Source organism: Anolis carolinensis, chromosome 2, assembly GCF_035594765.1.
Source record: "Anolis carolinensis isolate JA03-04 chromosome 2, rAnoCar3.1.pri, whole genome shotgun sequence".
In the NCBI taxonomy this organism is placed as follows: Eukaryota; Metazoa; Chordata; class Lepidosauria; order Squamata; family Dactyloidae; genus Anolis; species Anolis carolinensis.
Window position 1 is genome coordinate 187,268,162 of NC_085842.1, and position 19,029 is coordinate 187,287,190.

General features: G+C 41.0%; 1 protein-coding gene across 3 annotated transcripts in view; it reads right to left on the reverse strand.

Annotated features, from left to right (window-relative positions):
• The window catches only part of icam5 (intercellular adhesion molecule 5), a 58,818-nt gene extending 40,950 nt beyond the window's left edge, over positions 1-17,868 (reverse strand). The window contains exons 1-3 of one of the 3 annotated variants that reach the window (XM_062971322.1): positions 17,504-17,746; positions 10,648-10,920; positions 304-621 (exon numbers count right to left, since the gene is read on the reverse strand). In XM_062971322.1, coding sequence (XP_062827392.1) covers positions 304-621; positions 10,648-10,920; positions 17,504-17,582 — 670 coding nt within the window. In that variant the 5' untranslated portion in view covers positions 17,583-17,746. Of the gene's footprint in view, positions 1-303; positions 622-10,647; positions 10,921-17,503 lie in introns of all 3 variants that reach the window. The other 2 variants (XM_062971321.1, XM_062971323.1) reach the window with 2 other exon arrangements.
• Positions 17,869-19,029: the final 1,161 nt, after the last annotated feature.

Genomic DNA, 19,029 nt, shown 5'->3' on the forward strand with positions numbered 1-19,029 from the left:
CCAGCAACGAAAGGATCAAGGGGGAAGAAGTTTACACACACACACACACACACACACACACACACACACACACACAGAGGAGTGGAGGCATCCCCCTCTGTGCATTGATTGAAAGCTGAATGCATCTCCTTTGCCTAATCCAGTGGGTGGCTTTTATGGTTGTAAAGATATGCTGTAGAATTAGTAAATACAGACTTCTTACAGATCTGTAACTGTAGGTTATGAATCACTTTCTGCAATACTGTATTTCAGACTTGATTTTTACCAACAGTTAAAGGACATGATAACAAGTTGGTCACTCACCATAGACTTCTAAGACCTTGCTGAGGGAAGCCTTCTCAAAGAGTGGACCTTCAGGCCTCAGATCCAGAGCTGTGTGGCAGCCGACTTCTACATGGTGGTCCTTCTCCTGAGCAGTTATGGAGTGGGTCACCACAACCTCCCTGGCTTCGGGAGCATTGTGATCCTCAAAGGTCTCCACATGTAGTTTCTCCTTCCCTTTGAGCAGGGTCACAGTGAGGTTGCGAAGGGGGGCAACATCAGCAACTCGGCATGTAAGGTTATAGACTCTGCCAACCTTCATCATTGGCACTGGTTCCCAAACAACCTGCTGTGGAATCTCTGAAAAGGAATATGGAAGCAGATGAGATAGGACTGCACATGAAAGTCATGGCTGCTATAGAAATTACATATCAAGAAAAAGAGAAACAAAACATCTTCACAAATAGTCAGCTTGAAAATTGTGCCTTAATGTGCCTAGATCAGTGATTCCCAAAGTGAACGCTACCGCCCCCAGGTGGGCGCTGCAGCAATCCAGGGGGGGCAGTGATGGTACCTATTAGGACATGGGGGGCGGGGCCAGGGGAAGGACAGGGCCTCTTCCCAAGTGCCAGAGACAGGGTTGAGCACCTGAGGCGCCTGCTAGGACACAGAGCGGAGCTAGAAAAGTGGGCGTGGCTTCTTCCCAAGAGCCCGAGACAGGGCTGAGAATCTATACCTCTCCTGAGGTGCTTGTTGGGATATAGAGGGCAGAGCTAAAGAAGAGGGCAGGGCTTCCTTCCAAGAGCCTGAAACAGGGCTGAGCCTCTTTATTTCTCCTAAGAGGCCTTTTAGGACTAAAGGGCAGGGCGGGAGTGGGGGCGGGGGCAGGGGTGGGGCCTCTTCCCAAGAGTGCGAGACAGGGTTGAGCCTCTATATACCTCCCCTGAGGCACTTGTTAGAAGACAGGGTCGGGTATAGAGGTTCAGCCCCATCAGGCACAGGAAGAGGCCCCGCCCGCTCCTCTAGCCCCGCCTCCTGTATCCTGGCAGGTGCTGCAGGACAGGGATAGAAGCTCAGCCCTGCCTCAGAGCTCGTAACTCTTCCCAGTCCTGGCTTCCCATTTGTGGCCCTGCCCCCTCCCAGCCCTACATATTGGACTAGGAGAGAGGCTCAGCCCCACCCTCTTGAGCAGGAGGCACGCCCACTAAGCCAGGCCCCCCTTTCCAAGAGGCGCTGAGTAACATTTTTTCTGGAAAGGGGGCGGTAGGCCAAATAAGTTTGGGAACCACTGGCCTAGATGCTTTTGAGGAGTTTTTTTTTTCTTTATTGAATTTTGGGAGTGCTTTGTGAAATTTTAGAAACCACATTTCTAAACAAAGATAAGTTGTATATGCACAAAATGCAAAACAAATTGCACAAATGAAAAATGTGCTGAAAAACGTTCACATGAAAGTTAAAAATAATTGGAAAACATGTCATAATCTCATCCAGAATGATTTTTAGAAACAGCAACAAAATAATCGAACATTGACATTATCAGGAAGGGATGGGTTCAAATCATAAGTGGGGTCCCTGGCTATATATAATTCTATGTGGTTCTTGGAATTCCCGGACCGTACATCCCTAATTTTTTGTGGTTTTGGTTGTTTTTTTTTTACAAAACCACTTTTTGAAAATCCCAAGCAAAAATAGTCTTCATATCCAAATGTTTTGTTGCCCCCTCCGGTGAGGCAAGATGGCGGTAGGACGGACCTGCTGAGTGCTCTCAGCAAGCCACCGAGTGCGAAGGTCTGGTAGAGCATTTTTGCTCCCTCTCTACCCGCGGAGTGAGTTGGGTGGAGACGCAAGACCTCTGAGTACTCCGAAGACCCCAAAGCCCACTCTTCCCTCAAGGAGGAGGGGCGAGAGGGTCCGGAGAAACCGAGGTTGGCGGACCGTGCACCGGGAAGCGGTGGAAACACTGCAAGGACTACCACCATTACTCACTGCAGAACTTAAGAAACAATAACAAGAACGCTGAGGGAACCCAGCAACGGAGAACGTAAGTCTCCAAGGGGAATTCTTCTTTTTGACTCCGTGGCATTCCTCTAATGGGCTCATAGAAGACAGACGTGAGAGATATTAAATATAATAGACAGAAATTGGAAATATAAAGGTAAAAGGGAGTAAAGAGACAAACTGAAAAGAACTGACTAATCCAAACGCTAAAAGGAACGGATTGAAAGGAGACACCATCTAGCAAACATCAGAAGGCGGCTGGAAGCAGATAACCATTGCAACAATACCCGGTAAGGGAGGAAGGACGGGCTCGGCGGAGGAGAGGAGAGAGGTACGGTGGGAAGGCTCTCTCTTCTTTCCGAGCAAGAGCGAGCTCTTTTTCCCTCTTTGTGTGGAAAAGCCGTGGTGAATGAGCTCTGTGGACTAGCGTCGGTTGCAAGCTGCCAGCGAGGGAGGGTTGTGTGATAGTCACCCACCCACGCTGCCTCAGCCCGGAGGGAAAAGATAGTGACACTAGCCATAGAAAGCTCAGAACAGAGAGGAACAATATTTTACCAGGAAGAGGGTACAGGAAATACCCGGGGGGAAACATACGGGGAGCGGACCTGGCGGAGTAAAATCATAGAAAATAAACGACCCAGAGAGGAAACTACTGTATGAGTGGTCTGCGAGAAACGGAGCGAAGCGGAGAAGGAGAAGGAGATCCGGAGCAGGCTAACGGTGGATTATTCGGACTAGAGGAGTGAAGGAAACGAGGAGGCGACGCAGAATGAAAAGACATTGGAAAAGGGATGGTAAGAGATGAATTAGGAAAGGAAAAATGAGAACCTTCAGAATTAACCTCTAAGTAACTATAGATTAATTCTCAGTAGACAATCATTAACTAGCTTGCACTTGGAGCAACTAGGGAATTATTAATCAAATTAAATTACAATAAATCAAATAAATAATAGCAACACTAACTAATAAATAAACATATAAATTAACAATAATAAAAGCATTTAATAAGAGAATAGCAACCCCACTCCCGCCACCACTAGAGTAATCTGGAAAGAGTAAATAGAGGGAGGATGTGTAAATAAAAACCATACAAGAAATAAACGTATATAAACAGAGGCAGGGAAAAGTAAGTGGGGGACAAAAAGAAGAATAAAACAATTATATTATCAAATTAAAAAATCAAAGATGGCTAACTTAAAAGGCAAGCTAGAGACAAAAGAACTTAAAGGCCCAGTAAGGAGGGGCTCCGTAGCGGAAGAAATTAGCATGAAAGATATTTGGTTGGAAATCCAGAGACTATCTGAGAAACAAGATAATCTCCAAAATACTATACAGAAAGAACTCCAGGCATTAACAATAAAACAGGAACTACAACAAAAAGCTATACATGAAGAAATGTTGCAACTGAAAAAAGATATTAAAGAAGACTTAGGTTCTATGAAAATGGAATTAAATAAAGCACTAAATGACATCAAAGATTTAAAGATGGAAGAGGGAAAACGTGAAAAAACTCAAACAAAGATACTGAAGAAAGTAGAAAACCTGGAAAAGAAAAACGAAAAGTTTGAAAATGCACAAGAAAGGTTAGAACTTAACGAGATGGAGTACCAACTAAGAATCAGAAATATTGCGGAGGACTTGAAAGAAAACACAAGAGAATTAATGGTGGAGTTAATGGCAAAAATATTAGAGGTTCCAAACCAGGAGATGGATAGAGAGATAGATCGGGCATTTAGAATACACACGCAGTATGCCATAAAAAATAAGGTCCCAAGAGATATTATAGTTAACTTTGTAAGGAAAAAAATAAGGGATGAGGTCCTAAAAAATAATAGTAAAAATCCAACCTTGTACAGAAATAGTAGGGTGATCATTATGAAAGAATACCCTCTATCAGTTTTGAATAGGAGAAGAAAATACTTTTTCCTGACGGAAGAGCTTAAACGTAAACATATAAAGTTTAGATGGGAAAAATACGAGGGAATAATGGTATCCTACAAGGGGGAAAAAATATGGATCACGTCCGAAGACAAAGCAAAGGACTTTTATAAAAAACTAAAGATAGATAAAGAAGCTAAAGAGACACAAGATTCCCTGGAGAAAAAGAAAAAAACAAAAAGGAAAAGACTCCACTCCCCATCAGAAATTGGAGCGACCTCGGATCCACAAGCGACAAATGAAGAAGAAGGAGAGGAAGAAGAGCAGGAAGAGTTAGAAGAAGAAGAAATAAATGAGCAAGATGTTTGATTTAACACAACAAATAAAGTTTTTTTCAAATAATGTGAATGGTCTTAACTCTCCAATTAAACGAAGGCGTGTATATAATCAGATAATTAGAGGGAAATACAATGTAATTGCCCTTCAGGAAACCCATATTAACCAAAAGCAGGTAGCACATCTAACTCAAAAGAAACTAGGTAAAGAATATTACTCATCAGCAAAGGAAAAAAAGAGGGGAGTGATCCTTTACATCGATGAAAAAATACACTCAGAATTACAATTTAAAGACCAAGAGGGGCGGATGGTGGCAGTTAAACTAAAAGTGGAGGGAGTAAGCATACTGGTGTGCAATATATACGCACCAAATGGCCCAAAAGCAAAATTTGTTAAAATATTAAGAGAAAAACTATCAGAAGGAAAATTCGACCACATCGTCATTCTTGGAGACTTTAACGGAGTAGTGGACCAAAAAATAGATAAGAAAAAGACGTGGAAAAGGGGGAAAAAAGACGATACAGGAGTACTACCAAGAAACTTCCTGACACTAATGGACGAATTTGATTTAAATGATACCTGGAGAATGCACAATCAGGAGGAAAGGGACTACACATTCTACTCTGGTCGACATCAGACATGGTCAAGGATCGACATGATCTGGACCACTAAATCATTGACTTCAAAAGTGGGAAAGGTGAAAATACTCCCTAGGGACATCTCTGACCATAATCCACTAGAAATGACTATAAACTATAGAAAAATAGCAAGAAAATGGAGACTTAATGACAACCTTTTAAAAGCAGAAGCAGACATAAACAAAAATAAGGCCCTGACAAGAGAATTCTTTGTAAATAATGATAAACCTGGGATGAAAGTACAAACGGTGTGGGATGCTTATAAAGCGACAATGAGAGGATATCTAATTCAACAAAACTCAATAAGAAATAGGAAAAAAAATCAAGAAATGAACGCGATTAAAATGGAGATAGAGAAAAAAGAAAAAGAGCTAAAGGAAAAACCAGATAACAATACAACTAGAAGGGAATTAGACCTCCTAAAACATAAAAAGCACAGTCTAGAGATGGATCAAATGGCAAAACAATTAAAATATATAAAACAGGACTTCTTCGAGAATGCAAACAAAATAGGAAAATGGCTAGCAAGGAAGATAAGAAAGAAGAAACAAGCCCAACAGATAGTAAAGATTAAACAGGGTCCCAAAATACTTACAAAGGAAAATGAAATTATGGAGGAATTTATGAAATTTTATAAACAATTGTATAAGAAGGAGAATATAGACAAAGGAAATATTGGGAAATTTCTGAGTAAGCTAAAATTGGAGAAAATAAATGATGAACAAAGACTTAGTCTGAATAAAGAAATAACAACGGAAGAAATTGAAAAAGCTATTAAAAACCTACATAACAATAAATCGCCGGGCCCAGATGGGTATACGGCCGTACTATATAAAACATTGCAGGAGGAACTAATTCCTGTTCTTAGAAGAATAATGAATAAAGCATTAATGAACGAAGAATTACCGGAATCTTGGAAACAAGGGGAGATCATACTAATCCAGAAAGAGAACACAAACCCAGAGGAGATTAAGAACTACCGTCCAATTACACTACTAAATACTGACTATAAAATCTTCGCAAGTATCTTGGCAAATAGATTTAAAGGCTTCCTAAAAGAATGGGTAAAAGATGACCAAAATGGTTTTTTACCAAATAGAAGCATTAAAGATAATATGAGGGTGATCCTAGACACGCTGGAATTTTATGAGACCCATCATCAGAGAGAATTAGCTCTGCTATCAATCGACGCGGAGAAGGCTTTCGATAAGGTAAATTGGGAATTCTTCAAAGCACTCTTCAAAGAAATAGATATTGGGCACCAGTTCCAGAACGCAATAAATGCTATTTATGGAAATCAGAGAGCAAGACTAATAATTAATAATAACCCATCCCAAGAAATAACTATTGAGAAGGGAACACGACAGGGATGCCCCCTGTCACCATTAATTTTCATTTTTGCCCTAGAAACTTTGTTAAAAAACATAAGAGAAGATCCGGAACTAGTGGGGCTAAAAATTAACAAACAAGAATTTAAAATAAAAGCATATGCGGACGACGTTATATGCATTGTTGAAAATCCGAGGAAAAACATAACTAAATGGCTCTCCAAAATTGAGGAATATGGAGAAATAGCGGGATTTAAAATAAACAAAACAAAAAGCAAGATACTGACCAAAAATATATCAAAGAAAAACCAAGAAAGTTTGGAAGAATTGTCAAACATAAAGATTGTAGGGAAAATTAAATATCTAGGCATTTGGATTACATCAAGGAATATGCATTTGTTAAAGAACAACTATGGGGAAAGATGGAAAGGAATAAGCAAAGATTTAAAAAACTGGAGACATCTAAATCTATCCTTATTAGGACGGATAGCGGCAGTAAAAATGAATATTCTTCCCAAAATGCTTTTTCTTTTCCAAAATCTACCAATAATAAGAAACGAAAAAATCTTTAAGGATTGGAAAAAAGAAATAATGAAATTTATTTGGAATAACAAAAGACCTAGAATAAAATATACAATAATGATAGATTCAAAAAAGAGGGGAGGATTTGGCCTCCCTGACTTGAAATTATACTATGAATCGTGCGCTTTAATGTGGATTAAAGACTGGGCAAATCTTAAAAACGAAAAAACACTTCTATTGGAAGGGTTCGACCTCTACAAAGGCTGGCACTCATACCTATGGTATGACAGGGCAAAGCGGGAGAAGAATTTTGGAAACCATTTCATTCGCTCCTCACTCCTCAAAGTTTGGATGAAATACAAAAGGTTACTACACATTAAAACACCTATGTGGGTTTCTCCTTTGGAGGCAAACCAAAGGAGGTTGTTGGGGTGGAATAAATGGCCAACTTATAATGACATCTTGATCAAAAAGGAGGAATCTTTTCAGATAAAATCACAAGAGGAAATAAGACAACGCTTTAACAACGTGTCTTGGTACCAATATAGACAAATTCAGGAATACTTCAATATAGATAAACAAATGGGATTTTCAGATAAAAGAGAATTTTGGGACGCTATTTTAACATCCGATAGGAAGGTGATCACCAGAGTGTATGAAAAATTGAACGAGTGGGCTACGCAAACAGAACAGATTAAAAACACAATGATCAGTTGGGCAAGGAATATCGGACGCCCGATCTATTTGAAGGAATGGGAGCAAATTTGGACCAAACGTTTAAAATATACATATGCAATAGATTTAAAAGAGAACTGGATTAAGATGCTGCATCGCTGGTACATTACCCCCCAAAAAATAGGTATAATGTACAAAAACGCAGACCAGAAATGTTGGAAATGTAAGCTGCAGGATGGCACCTTCTACCACATGTGGTGGTCGTGCGATAAAACCGCCACATTTTGGAGATTAGTACATACTGAGTGTAAAAAAATACTTAAAACAGATTTTCCAATGAGACCTGAAATTTACTTATTAGGTATGTTCGATTTGGATTTTTTCAAAGATACAAATATAGATAAGTTATTCACCTTTTTAGTGACAGCGGCCAGATTGGTATTTGCCAAAGTTTGGAAACAAGAGACAATTCCTACTAAGGAAAGCTGGCTCGATAAAGTCATGGAAATAAGAAATATGGACAAATTGACTTACCTGATGAGGCAGAGTAACGGAAAAGGAATTAAAAAGACGGACTGGAGTATGGTTGATAACTACTTAAAAGAGGGAAATAAAACAAGATGTAGTGTTGCAGATAGATAGAGGAAACTGTAAGCGTTACATAAAAATTAAGATATATGAACAAATAAGACTTGGAGGAAAGAAAGAAGAATGGAAGTCAACAAATATATATGTTTTATTATTATTATTTTTATTTATTTTTTTATTTTTTATTTTTTTTATTTTATTTTTTCTTATTATTTTTTTTTCTGTTGTCTTTATCTTGGCTTTTTTGATATATTTTCCTTCTCTCTCTTTTACTTTCATGTATACTATGTTCTCACACTTTCGTTGTAAAGTTTCGAAAACCACAATAAAAAATTATTTAAAAAAAAAAAAAAAAAAAAGAAAATCCCAAGCAAAAATAGTCTTCATATCCAAATGTTTTGTTGCCCCCTCCATTTTTAAACAGACAAAATGCCCACTAAAATGAAACTGGCATGTATTCTGAGTTCAAGAAATATTGTTTTCAGACACTGAAACAATGCCAGCCTGGCTCAGAACTGAAAAGTACCAAAAGTACTGCTGAGAATTCCCACCCACTACTGAAATAGGGCCTTTCACTCTAAAAGGTAAAACATAATTCCCTTTTAGCTGCTATGGCTGAATCCTATGGAAACCCGACATTTGTAGTTTGAGGAGGTGCCAGAGCTTGTTACCTGAGAACCCCAAATGCCCCTCTCTCTGCCAACTAGTGCTTGAATGTGAAAATTTTCACCATGTAATGCTTTCATACCTTAACTGTTATTTGAGGGGGACTGCTCCAATTATTTGACACCCCACTTTCTCTTCTGTTTTTAAATGTCCCAGTTTTCTTCTCTTCTCCCCCCACTTCCTTGTCTCAACTGACTTGGCTGGAAACTGAATCCAATGTGCAAAAGTAGTTTGCATACACTTCAGGAAGGAGTCAGGAGAGGAAGTGACAGAATCATTCCCTTCTCAAAAAGCTCAAGACAAAAGCAAACTGCTGCAGCCTCTTCTAGTTTGTGTGTTTTCCTCATTATGAACCTTTGCCACATTCTAATGGTGCACAGCCACTATGTTCTGGCTTTCATATGTGAAATGTTGGGGGTATAGAGTATGCCATTCAATTTTCTTTTAACATGATCATTTTTCAAGACACTACTCTGATCCTCAGATTCTTTCACCTCTCTGAGAATGGGAAGAAGAAGTCTTGGAACTAAAATGGAAGAGTCAGACTGTGGGTCAGACTGTGGGTACATCTATAATGTAGTATTAATGCAGTTTGATACCACTATAACTGCCATGGCTCAGTGCTATGGAATCAAGGATGTTGTAGTTTTACCAGGTATTTGATCTTCTCTATCAAAGAATGCTGGTGCCTTGCCAAAGTATAAACCTCATGATTCCGCAGTATTGAGCCATGGGAGTTAAAGTAGTGCCAAATGACACTAATTCTACAGTGTAGATGAGTGGTTCCCAACATTTCTTTGATCATGGAGCATTTGACCAGGGACCACCTTGACCATGGACCACTTTGACTCTCCAACATTAGTACCAAAAGGGTTACGAATCAGTTTTTGGTCAACTTTAGATTCGGTTTGGTTATATGGATTGCTGATTCAGAAAACTGCATTAGATAAAACACATCAATTCTAGTTTCTGATACAGAACATATGCCATCCAGTAGTCGCCATCTGCTCACCCACTGAAAACCATATTGAATATCTAGAGCTGATTTTCCCTGCATGTCTCACGAACCTTATTTTAAGTCTCGCCCACCAGGTTGAGAACCACTGGTGTAGATATATATTGAGATCTGGGGCCTCTTGACAAATGTCAGAGGATAAGTGGAGGCTGAGAAGGCAAGGCAAGAAGTAGATCCAAATTGGTCATACAAGGACAGGGCCTGAGGTGTATGTGAGCTAAACGCATAGCATATGGTCTCCCTGAGCTAAACAGAGAATAGTTCCCCCTCCTCGTCTCTCTGCTTTGATTTTGCCAATTCTGTCTGCAAACTGCAAATTTGTGCAAACCAGGATCTCTTTTTTTTAGTTCAACTTTTCCCCACTTTTATTTTATTTTCAGAAATTCTGACCCAGTCCTGACCTAAACAGTTTCCACAAAATATAAATATATTTTCATGACAGATCTGATACTAAAATGATTCTATGAAAAAATCTTTCTGTGCATAAATTTTGTTTTCATCATTTTTAGCTGTGGTTGAAGACTGTTGTGTCATTTAATGGAGTATGACTCTTGAAAGAAAGTTGGGGAACATATGCAACGTGCAAGCTTCACTTTCCCTACCCTTATGTTCCATCTGGCCAAGTTGATCTGGGCTAGGCACTGATCTATGTGAGATATTGCTTAGGAAGCGAAGTCTTTGGAGAAAATAAAAGATACAAGTGCAACAAAAAATGACAAATCTTTGCTCCATTGCCACTTACGATACACCACGATGTTTGCAGGCACAGATTTATGTTCTCCGTAACAGCTGAAGGAGCACTCCGCGGCAGACACCCACTCTGTGATATTCATAAGCTGGAAAGCTGCCCAGCCAGTCCCATTGTCTCTCCTCTCCTTGATCAGTGATGTCTCCAAGTCTCCCTTGGCATCTGCCTGCCGGCAGCTGGTGCTGCAATTCAGCCAGAGAGATCCTCCACGCACCACCACAGGGTTTTCCGGCAAAACAGTCACATCAAACACGTGCTGTTCAGCTACTGAAATAATGTATCCACAAGCATTTATTGCTAAATCATGTGATTCTTAAAGATACCAATACACCTTTTTTCTTTCATTCAGAGATCTCAAGCAAGCATGTTAAGAAGATGCTGTGGAAACCTCCCCACCCAGGTTTCTCAGCTCTCTCAGATCAATCTAGAACTCTCCCAGGAACCTGAAATGATCCGAGATTATTGCTTTCTCAGAATATCATAGAATCATAGACTTGGAAGAGACACAACCAAAGCACCCTTGACAGATGGCCATCAGACTGTTTAAAAGGAAGGTTCTTCCACCCACCTTTGCTCATTCTAATTGCCCTCCTCTGGACACCTTCCAGGTCAATATTGCACTTGAATTGTGGTGCCCAGAATTGGACACAGTATTCCAGGTGAGGTCTGATCAAAGCAGAAGAGCGGGGCACCATCACTTCCCTTGATTTAGACCAGTGGTTCCCAACCTTTGGCCCTCCAGGTGTTTTGGACTTCAACTCCCAGAAATCTCAGTCAGGAAGGCATTGTGGGAGCTGAAGTTCAAAATACCTGGAAGACCAAAGGTTGAGAATCACTGATATAGACACTTTTGATGCATCCCATTATTCTTTTAGAAAAGACAATGATGCTTGTTAATGATGAAGACAGTCAGAAAAGAGAGATAGACTGTATTACAGATGGATTGACTCAATCAAGAAAGCCATGGCTTTGAGTTTGCATGCTGTGGATGTCAGGGACTTTTGGAGGTAGCTTACTCATAGGATTGCCATCAATCAACAGCAGTTAACAATAACAGAGGTCTCGCTTGAGAAAACTAAGTCTTATTAAGCCGTGGTCCAGGGCTGCACTCATTGCATACAAGGGGTGTTCATTAAAGATTTCCCCTGACCCATTTCTATTTATCACAGGATGCCGACACTGCACCTGTGTGATGATGTAAGTCTCTATAGGTTACATGCCAATTTACAACTCAGAACTGATAACAGTCTTGATTTTACAGGTGCTGAAGTGGTGTGAGGTTTGATAATGGACCCAGTGGAATACAGAGCAGTCACGAAGTTCCTTTAGTTGAAAGGATACCAAAGGAGACGTTTGATGAAAGAGATTTATGGTGATGATTCCCCATCATATGTTGTAGTCAAGAACTGGCATCGTCAATTCAAATGTGGTCAGACTTCGGTGCAAACTGCTCCAATTCCAGGGTGAACCTAATCTGCTATTGATGAACACACCATCCAGCAAGTGGAGGTTGCCATTTTGAAAAATTGCCGTGTAACCTTTCGTCACCTAGCCCAAAATGTTAAGATTAGTGTGGTATTTGGGACTTCATCTGCTAGAATCCTCAATTAGTTCACCTACTGATCAGGGATTCTGAGAGGTGAAGTTCGAAACACGTGGAGGATCAACTTTGGGAATCGTATATTTCAGGTATGTTCTTCTAGTCCTGTTGAACACTCTTGTATTAACAATCAAGTTCTGCTGGGCAACTATTCCATCTCTTCTTGATGAATATTTAATTAAAAATACAGAAAGAGAGAGAGATGGAAGAAGCAATGGGGACAGTTACAAAGGAAAGAAAATATCATCTGAACATATGTAAATTGCAAAGGAATTGAATGAAAAAAAAATCTAAACTAGGAACAATCCTGGAGCCTGAACTAGGGACTGAGTGATGTGAAAGGCCTCAAAGTTTAATTATTTTGTAGCTTGCTCTAAAGATATCCTTTCACATTAAAAAATGATACCAATATGATTGCACTTCAACTGCCATGGCTACATCATCTTGAATCCTGGTTTTTGTAGTTTGGTAGGAAATATCAGAGAAGCTCTCTGAATATTTTGAAGTCTCCTTAAATTGTAGGTCCCAATGTTCCATAGGATAGACCCATGGCTGTTAAAGTAAAATCATAGCACTGTAACTGGAGTGTGAATGGATTCTATCTAACTATTCTTTCCTCTATCACCTCTCTCTCTCATTCTCGCACACACACACATACTTGTGCCCAGTGTACAACTTGTTGACTCGTGTCTGAGACTTCTAATCTCCTCACATTGTGATAAAGACATTGACTGTTCCTCCCTTAGTACTAAGCACAAGCCTTTTCTAACATGAGTGCATCTTAAGGGCATCTCAGATATGATGGTTCTACAGTGAAGTAGGGTGGAATCAGAGACAATGAGTCCAAAGAACTCATGGCTAAAGCAGGTTGAGCATGGGTTCATGCACCTATTTATAATTATGTATTAAAAGGGAGTTTATTAGACTCATCATGTGGAACAGAACCACCAACACGCCCTTACACACACTTCTTTCCACCTCAGTGGCAACCCTAGTTATGTGAATGCATTTAGGTAAGCATGATATAGTGATCTGAGTACTGGGTTAATCTGAAGACCAAGGTTCAAACCCCCAATTGGTCATGGAAACCCACTGAGTGACCTTGGGCAAGTCACATTCTTTCCAACTAGGAAAAATCTCTAACGAGATTCCCTTAGGGTCACCATTAAGTCAAAAATGATTTGAAGGCACAAACAAGTACAACATTTTACAAAGTGGGCTCAGAGGATCAAAATATCTGGCCCCTTCCACATAGCTGAATATAATCCCACATTTTCTGCTTTGAACTGGAATATATGAAGTTGTGGACTCAGATAAACCAGTTCAAAGCAGATATTGTGGGATTTTATGCCTTGATCTTCCAGGTTATATGGCTGTGTGGAAGAGCCTTCAGCCCTTTCGATCCCACACCATGTTTGGTCTAGAACCTGATAACCTTGACTTTCATCCTTGTTCTTACATAGTAGACCTGACCTGAATCTAGGCAGTTACTCTTCTTGATGAAACAAGTAAAGAAAAGTGTCACTGCCCATGTCCAGAGTGCCTTTTCTGTCCTGCAGAACAACCAGAATGTTCTGCATGTATAAGAAGGATGGGAGAGAGAGTCTTCTGATTGCTGGAGGTCCAGCATATCTAGTTTTAGAAAGCACTAGGTGTGCCCGGCCACGCGTTGCTGTGGCGAAGTATGGTGGTATGGGAAATAAAGTATTGAGGAATTGGTGGTAGTAAAGGGTAAAAGTTTTCCCCTGACATTAAGTCCAGTCATGTCTGACTCTGGGGGTTGGTGCTCATCTCCATTTCTAAGCTGAAGAGCCGGAGTTGTCCGTAGACTCATCCAAGGTCATGTGGGATGACTGCATGGAGCGGCGTTACCTTCCCACCGGAGCAGTACCTATTGATGCACTCACATTTGCATATTTTTGAACTTCTGGGTTGGCAGAAGCTGGGGCTAACAGCGGGGGCTCTCTCCACTCCCCCATTTCAGACCTGCGGCCTTTCGGTCCAGAAGTTCAGCAGCTCAGCGCTTTAACACGCTGCGCCATCAGGGGATATTATTTCCTAAAGGTTGTGAATATACAATATTTCTAATTTTTTTGTCTGTTGGAGGCAAGTATGAATGAAGTATGAATGCTGCAATTAGGAAAAATGATTAGAATGTAATGGCCTTGCAGATTTAAAGCCTGGCTCCAAGTGATTTTTTTGTTGGGAGGTGTTAGCTGGCCCTGATTGTTTCCTGTCAGGAATCCCCTTGTTTTCAGAGTGGTGTTGTTTGCGATATTTTATGTGCTTCTACTGTCTGTGGCCCTGACAAAGCAGAGGATTTGCCAGATTTTGATGATGGGAATACTTTGTTGGGAGGTGTTAGCTGGCCGTGATTGTTTCCTGTGTGGAATTCCCCTGTTTTCAGAGTGTTGTTCTTTATTTAGTGTTCTGATTTTAGAGATTGTATTGTTCTGTTTTATTATACCACATTCATTTTTATATATTCTGATTTTAGTGTTTTTGAATACTTGGAGCCAGATTGTATTCATTTTCACGGTTGACCACAACATAATAATAATAATAATAATAATAATAATAATAATAATAATAATAATAATAATAATAATGATTTTGTTAATACACAGTGCTTCACTGCCTTCTCAGCTTCCTTTCTGGAGGAATCCTTTCTTGGAGGTGTTAGCTGGCCCTGATTGTTTCCTTTGTGGAATTTCCAATTTATCTGCTTTCAGACTGTTGGTTTCAGACTGTCCTGGTTTTAGAGATTATATTGTTCTGCATTATTCTATCCCAGTAATTATTTCATATTAAAGTAGAATCTCACTTATCCAACATTCGCTTATACAATGTTCTGGATTATCCAACGCAGTCTGCCTTTTCGTAATCAATGTTTTTGTAGTCAGTGTTTTAAATTCATTGTGATATTTTAGTGGTAAATTTGTAAATACAGTACAGTAGAGTATCACTTATCCAACATAAACGGGCTGGCAGAATGTTGGATAAGCAAATATGTTGGATAATAAGGAAGCATTAAGCCTCTTAAACATCAAATTAGGCTATGATTTTACAAAGGAAGCACCGATTTTACAAATGAAGCATCATATTAGACAACAAATTTGGCAGAAAAAGTAGTTCAATACGCAGTAATGCTATGTAGTAATTACTGTATTTATGAATTTAGCACCAAAATATCACAATATATTGAAAACATTGACTACAAAAATGCGTTGGATAATCCAGAACGTTGGATAAGCGAGTGTTGGATAAGTGATACTGTAATTACTACATAGCATTACTGTGCATGGAACTACTTTTTCTGTCAAATTTGTTGTATAATATGATGTTTTGGTGCTTAATTTGTATAACAATTACCTAATTTGATGTTTAATCGGCTTTTCCTGAATCCCTTATTATCCAACATATTCGTCCTGCCGGCCTTTTTATGTTGGATAAGTGAGAATCTACTGTATATTGATAATCTTATATTATCTGCTTAGAACTGGATTATATGAGGCCCCTTCTTCACAGCTGTATAAAATGCACACTGAAGTGAATTATATTGTAGTGTGGAGTCAAGATAATCCAGTGCAGTGTAGATAATATAAGATTATAAATGCGTGTGGAAGGGCCTTGAGTCTACACTGCCATATAATCCAGTGCAAATTAGATAATCTGTGGAAGAAGCCTAAGTGAGGCCTAAATCTGCCTGTCCCCTAACTGAACCCTGGCTGTCCCTTGGCTGAGTTGGTTGCTAGGAGACCAAGTGGGCAGAGATTAGCCCTCTAAACTGGCAGCAGTTGGATAAAAACAATTATTGCTCTCTCTCTCTAATTAGGACTTTATTTTTCTTTTCTTTTTGTTGTATCACCCCAGAGGCGTGGATTATGAGTTGTGTTGTCAAATTTCAAGGCTGGGGGGCCTGTAGTTTTGTTGTTTTGTCCGGTGCCCAAATTCCATCACTCTTTTATATATATAGATTAGACCTCAAAAGGAATGCCACTCTCCAAACTAAGTTACTCTACATTCATAGCAACCCAGACTCTTTGGCCTGATATCTAGTGTAATTTGGAAATAATCCTGTGAGGAGTCCACCCACCCACCTGAATATTACTCAGACCATCAAATATATGGATAAGGGTTTGGACAAATAGGTGACAACTTCTCGGGACTTCATCACATTAGAGCTTGGATCCACTTTAAATCCACTTTAGGGAGGGGGCTGAACTGTTTAAAACAGTTCAGCCAGACAGGTCCTGAGCCTCACCAAACTACAAACCACAGAATTCTGCAGGAGGCAGAAACCGGATTTAAAGTGGATTCATACTCTAGTACAGTGATTTTCAATTTGTGGGTCCCCAGATGTTTTGGCCTTCAACTCCCAGAAATCCTAACTGTTGGTAAACTGGCTGGGATTTCTGGGAGTTGTAGGGCAAAACACCCAGGGACCCACAGGCTAAGAACTACTGCTCTAGTGTGATGAGGCATCTTTGTTGCCACAATGGAAAGAACACAACATTGCTCCCAAGGAACCAGCGTCCAATATTTTTTTTTCATGTCAGGACTGACTTGAAAAACTACAAGTTGCTTCTGGTGTGAGAAAATTTGCTGTCTGCAAGGATGTTGCCCAGGTGATGTTTTTACCATCCTTGTGGAAGGCCTCCCTCATGTCCCCGCATGGAGCTGGAGCTGATAGTGGGAGGTCATCTGTACTCTCCCCGGGTTGGATTCGAAGGAGGAACCTTCAGGTCAGCAACCCAACCTTGAAGTCAGCAGTCCTGCCGGCAAGGGTTTAATCCACTGCACCACAGGGGGCTGATGGAGACTTTTTCCAAGATGAAAGCAAAGCACAAAAGGGAGAGAACTCGGAGTTGAAAGAATTCCCCAGGAAGGAGCGGGGAAAAAATCCCACAAGCTGTCTAGCTTCAGACACGTGCTGAGTCCCTGAAAGATCTAGGCAGAGATGCTGTGTAGTCTAGAGGAATTACACACACACACACACATGCTTGGATGGATGGAGAATGCCCCCCTTGTTCTGGTCTCCTTGTCTAGCTAACCCATCCAGCTGCATCCCTCTCTAGAGACCCCGTTGTAACACAGAAATGCAAGCCTGCTTCCTTGCCCGCCTTTCCCCACATCTCAGATCCCCAAGAAGCCCTTGTCGCTAAAGACAGGGGGCTAGGGTTGGGTGTAAGATGGAGAGTAAGGGCTGGTCTCTTGGTTGTGGGGCAGGATGGGTTGCTGGACACTTACCAGTGTGCTGGAGGAAGAGGAAGAGGAGGAGGAGGAGGAGGGAGCAGGAGGGAAGAAAGAGCTGCTTCGGGAGCTTCATGGCTGAGCAAGCTGAGCTGGAGAGGGAAAGAGAGAGAGAGGGAGGGAGAGAAGGAGGGGGCGAGGAGAGAGATTAGCAAGCGAGCTGAGGGGAGGGGGGCTCTGGATTGGTTTAGCGTTGGTAACTTGGTATCTAAGGAAAAGGAAGAAGCAGAGGCGGCCCAAAAAGCGCGGCGGCAGCGGGAGACCGGTTGCTCTCAGGGGCAGAGGAATCTCTATTTCCTTTTTTTTTTTTACAGTTTTTCAATCTCTTCCATTCTTGTCCTCCCCCAGCCCCTGCTCTCCATCAGCGCTAATAACTCAGAAAGAACAGTCCCCCCCCCTGCTGAGTGGTCCAGCCATTCCTGCATCCCGCTTCTAAGAGCCCGGTTGGCAGGCAGGCAGGGAGGCTGAAGGGGGTCCCACTCGCCTGAGGGGGGTCAAGTACAGGACAGGACTATTACTATTCCACATCATGTGCCATGCACCATGACAGCTGTTTGGCAATGGAACTCTTCCCTGGAGTGTGGTGGAGGCTCCTTCTTTGGAGGCTTTTAAGCAGAGGAAGGATGGCCATCTGTTGGGGGTGCTTTGAATGCAATTTCCTGCTTCTTGGCAGAACGGGGTTGGACTGGATGGCCCATGAGGTCTCTTCCAACTATGATTCTATGATTCTATCCTCCTCCTCCTCTTAGTAGGAAACCAGCATCCTGTGTATGTGTGAGCGGATGGGCAGTCACCTCAACAGGCGGGTTGGCTGCTCTTCAACACTGGAAGAGTATCATCACCCTATATAAAAATGTAATCTATTGGCAGCCAGTTCATTCCATGACGGGGCCATGTACAAGACAGGATGACTACAAGCTCTCTAGCATCTAAAGTGCAAATTGGAACAGAGTGGGGCCCCTTCCACGCAGCTAAATAAAATCCCACATTATCTGCTTTGAACTGGAATATATGGCCTTGTGGACTCAAACCAGTTCAAAGCAGATATTGTGGGATTTTCTTCCCTGATATTCTAGGATATAGGAATGTGTGGAAGGGCCCTGAGTGGATGGGCAGCCGCCTCAAAGGGAAGATATCTATTCACATCGCAAAAGTTCGACTCTAAACAAAAATGGGATTGGGAAAAGCAGTCAAGATGTTTTGTCAAAGGCTTTCATAACTGGAATCACTGAGTGTTGTGAATTTTCCAGACTGTATGGCCATGTTGCAGAAGCATTCTCTCCTGACGTTTCGCCCACATCTATGGCAGGCATCCTCAGAGGTTGTGAGCTATACTGGAAAACTAACCAATATCTGTGGAAGGTCCAGGGTGGGAGAAAGAACTTGTCTGTTCTCCAATAAGTCAGATAGATATACAGTCATTGTTTTGGCTTCCAAAGAGACAGTTTCATAGAATCATAGATCATAGAATCATAGAATAGTAGAGTTGGAAACCTCATCCAGTAGAGTTGGAAGAGACCCCA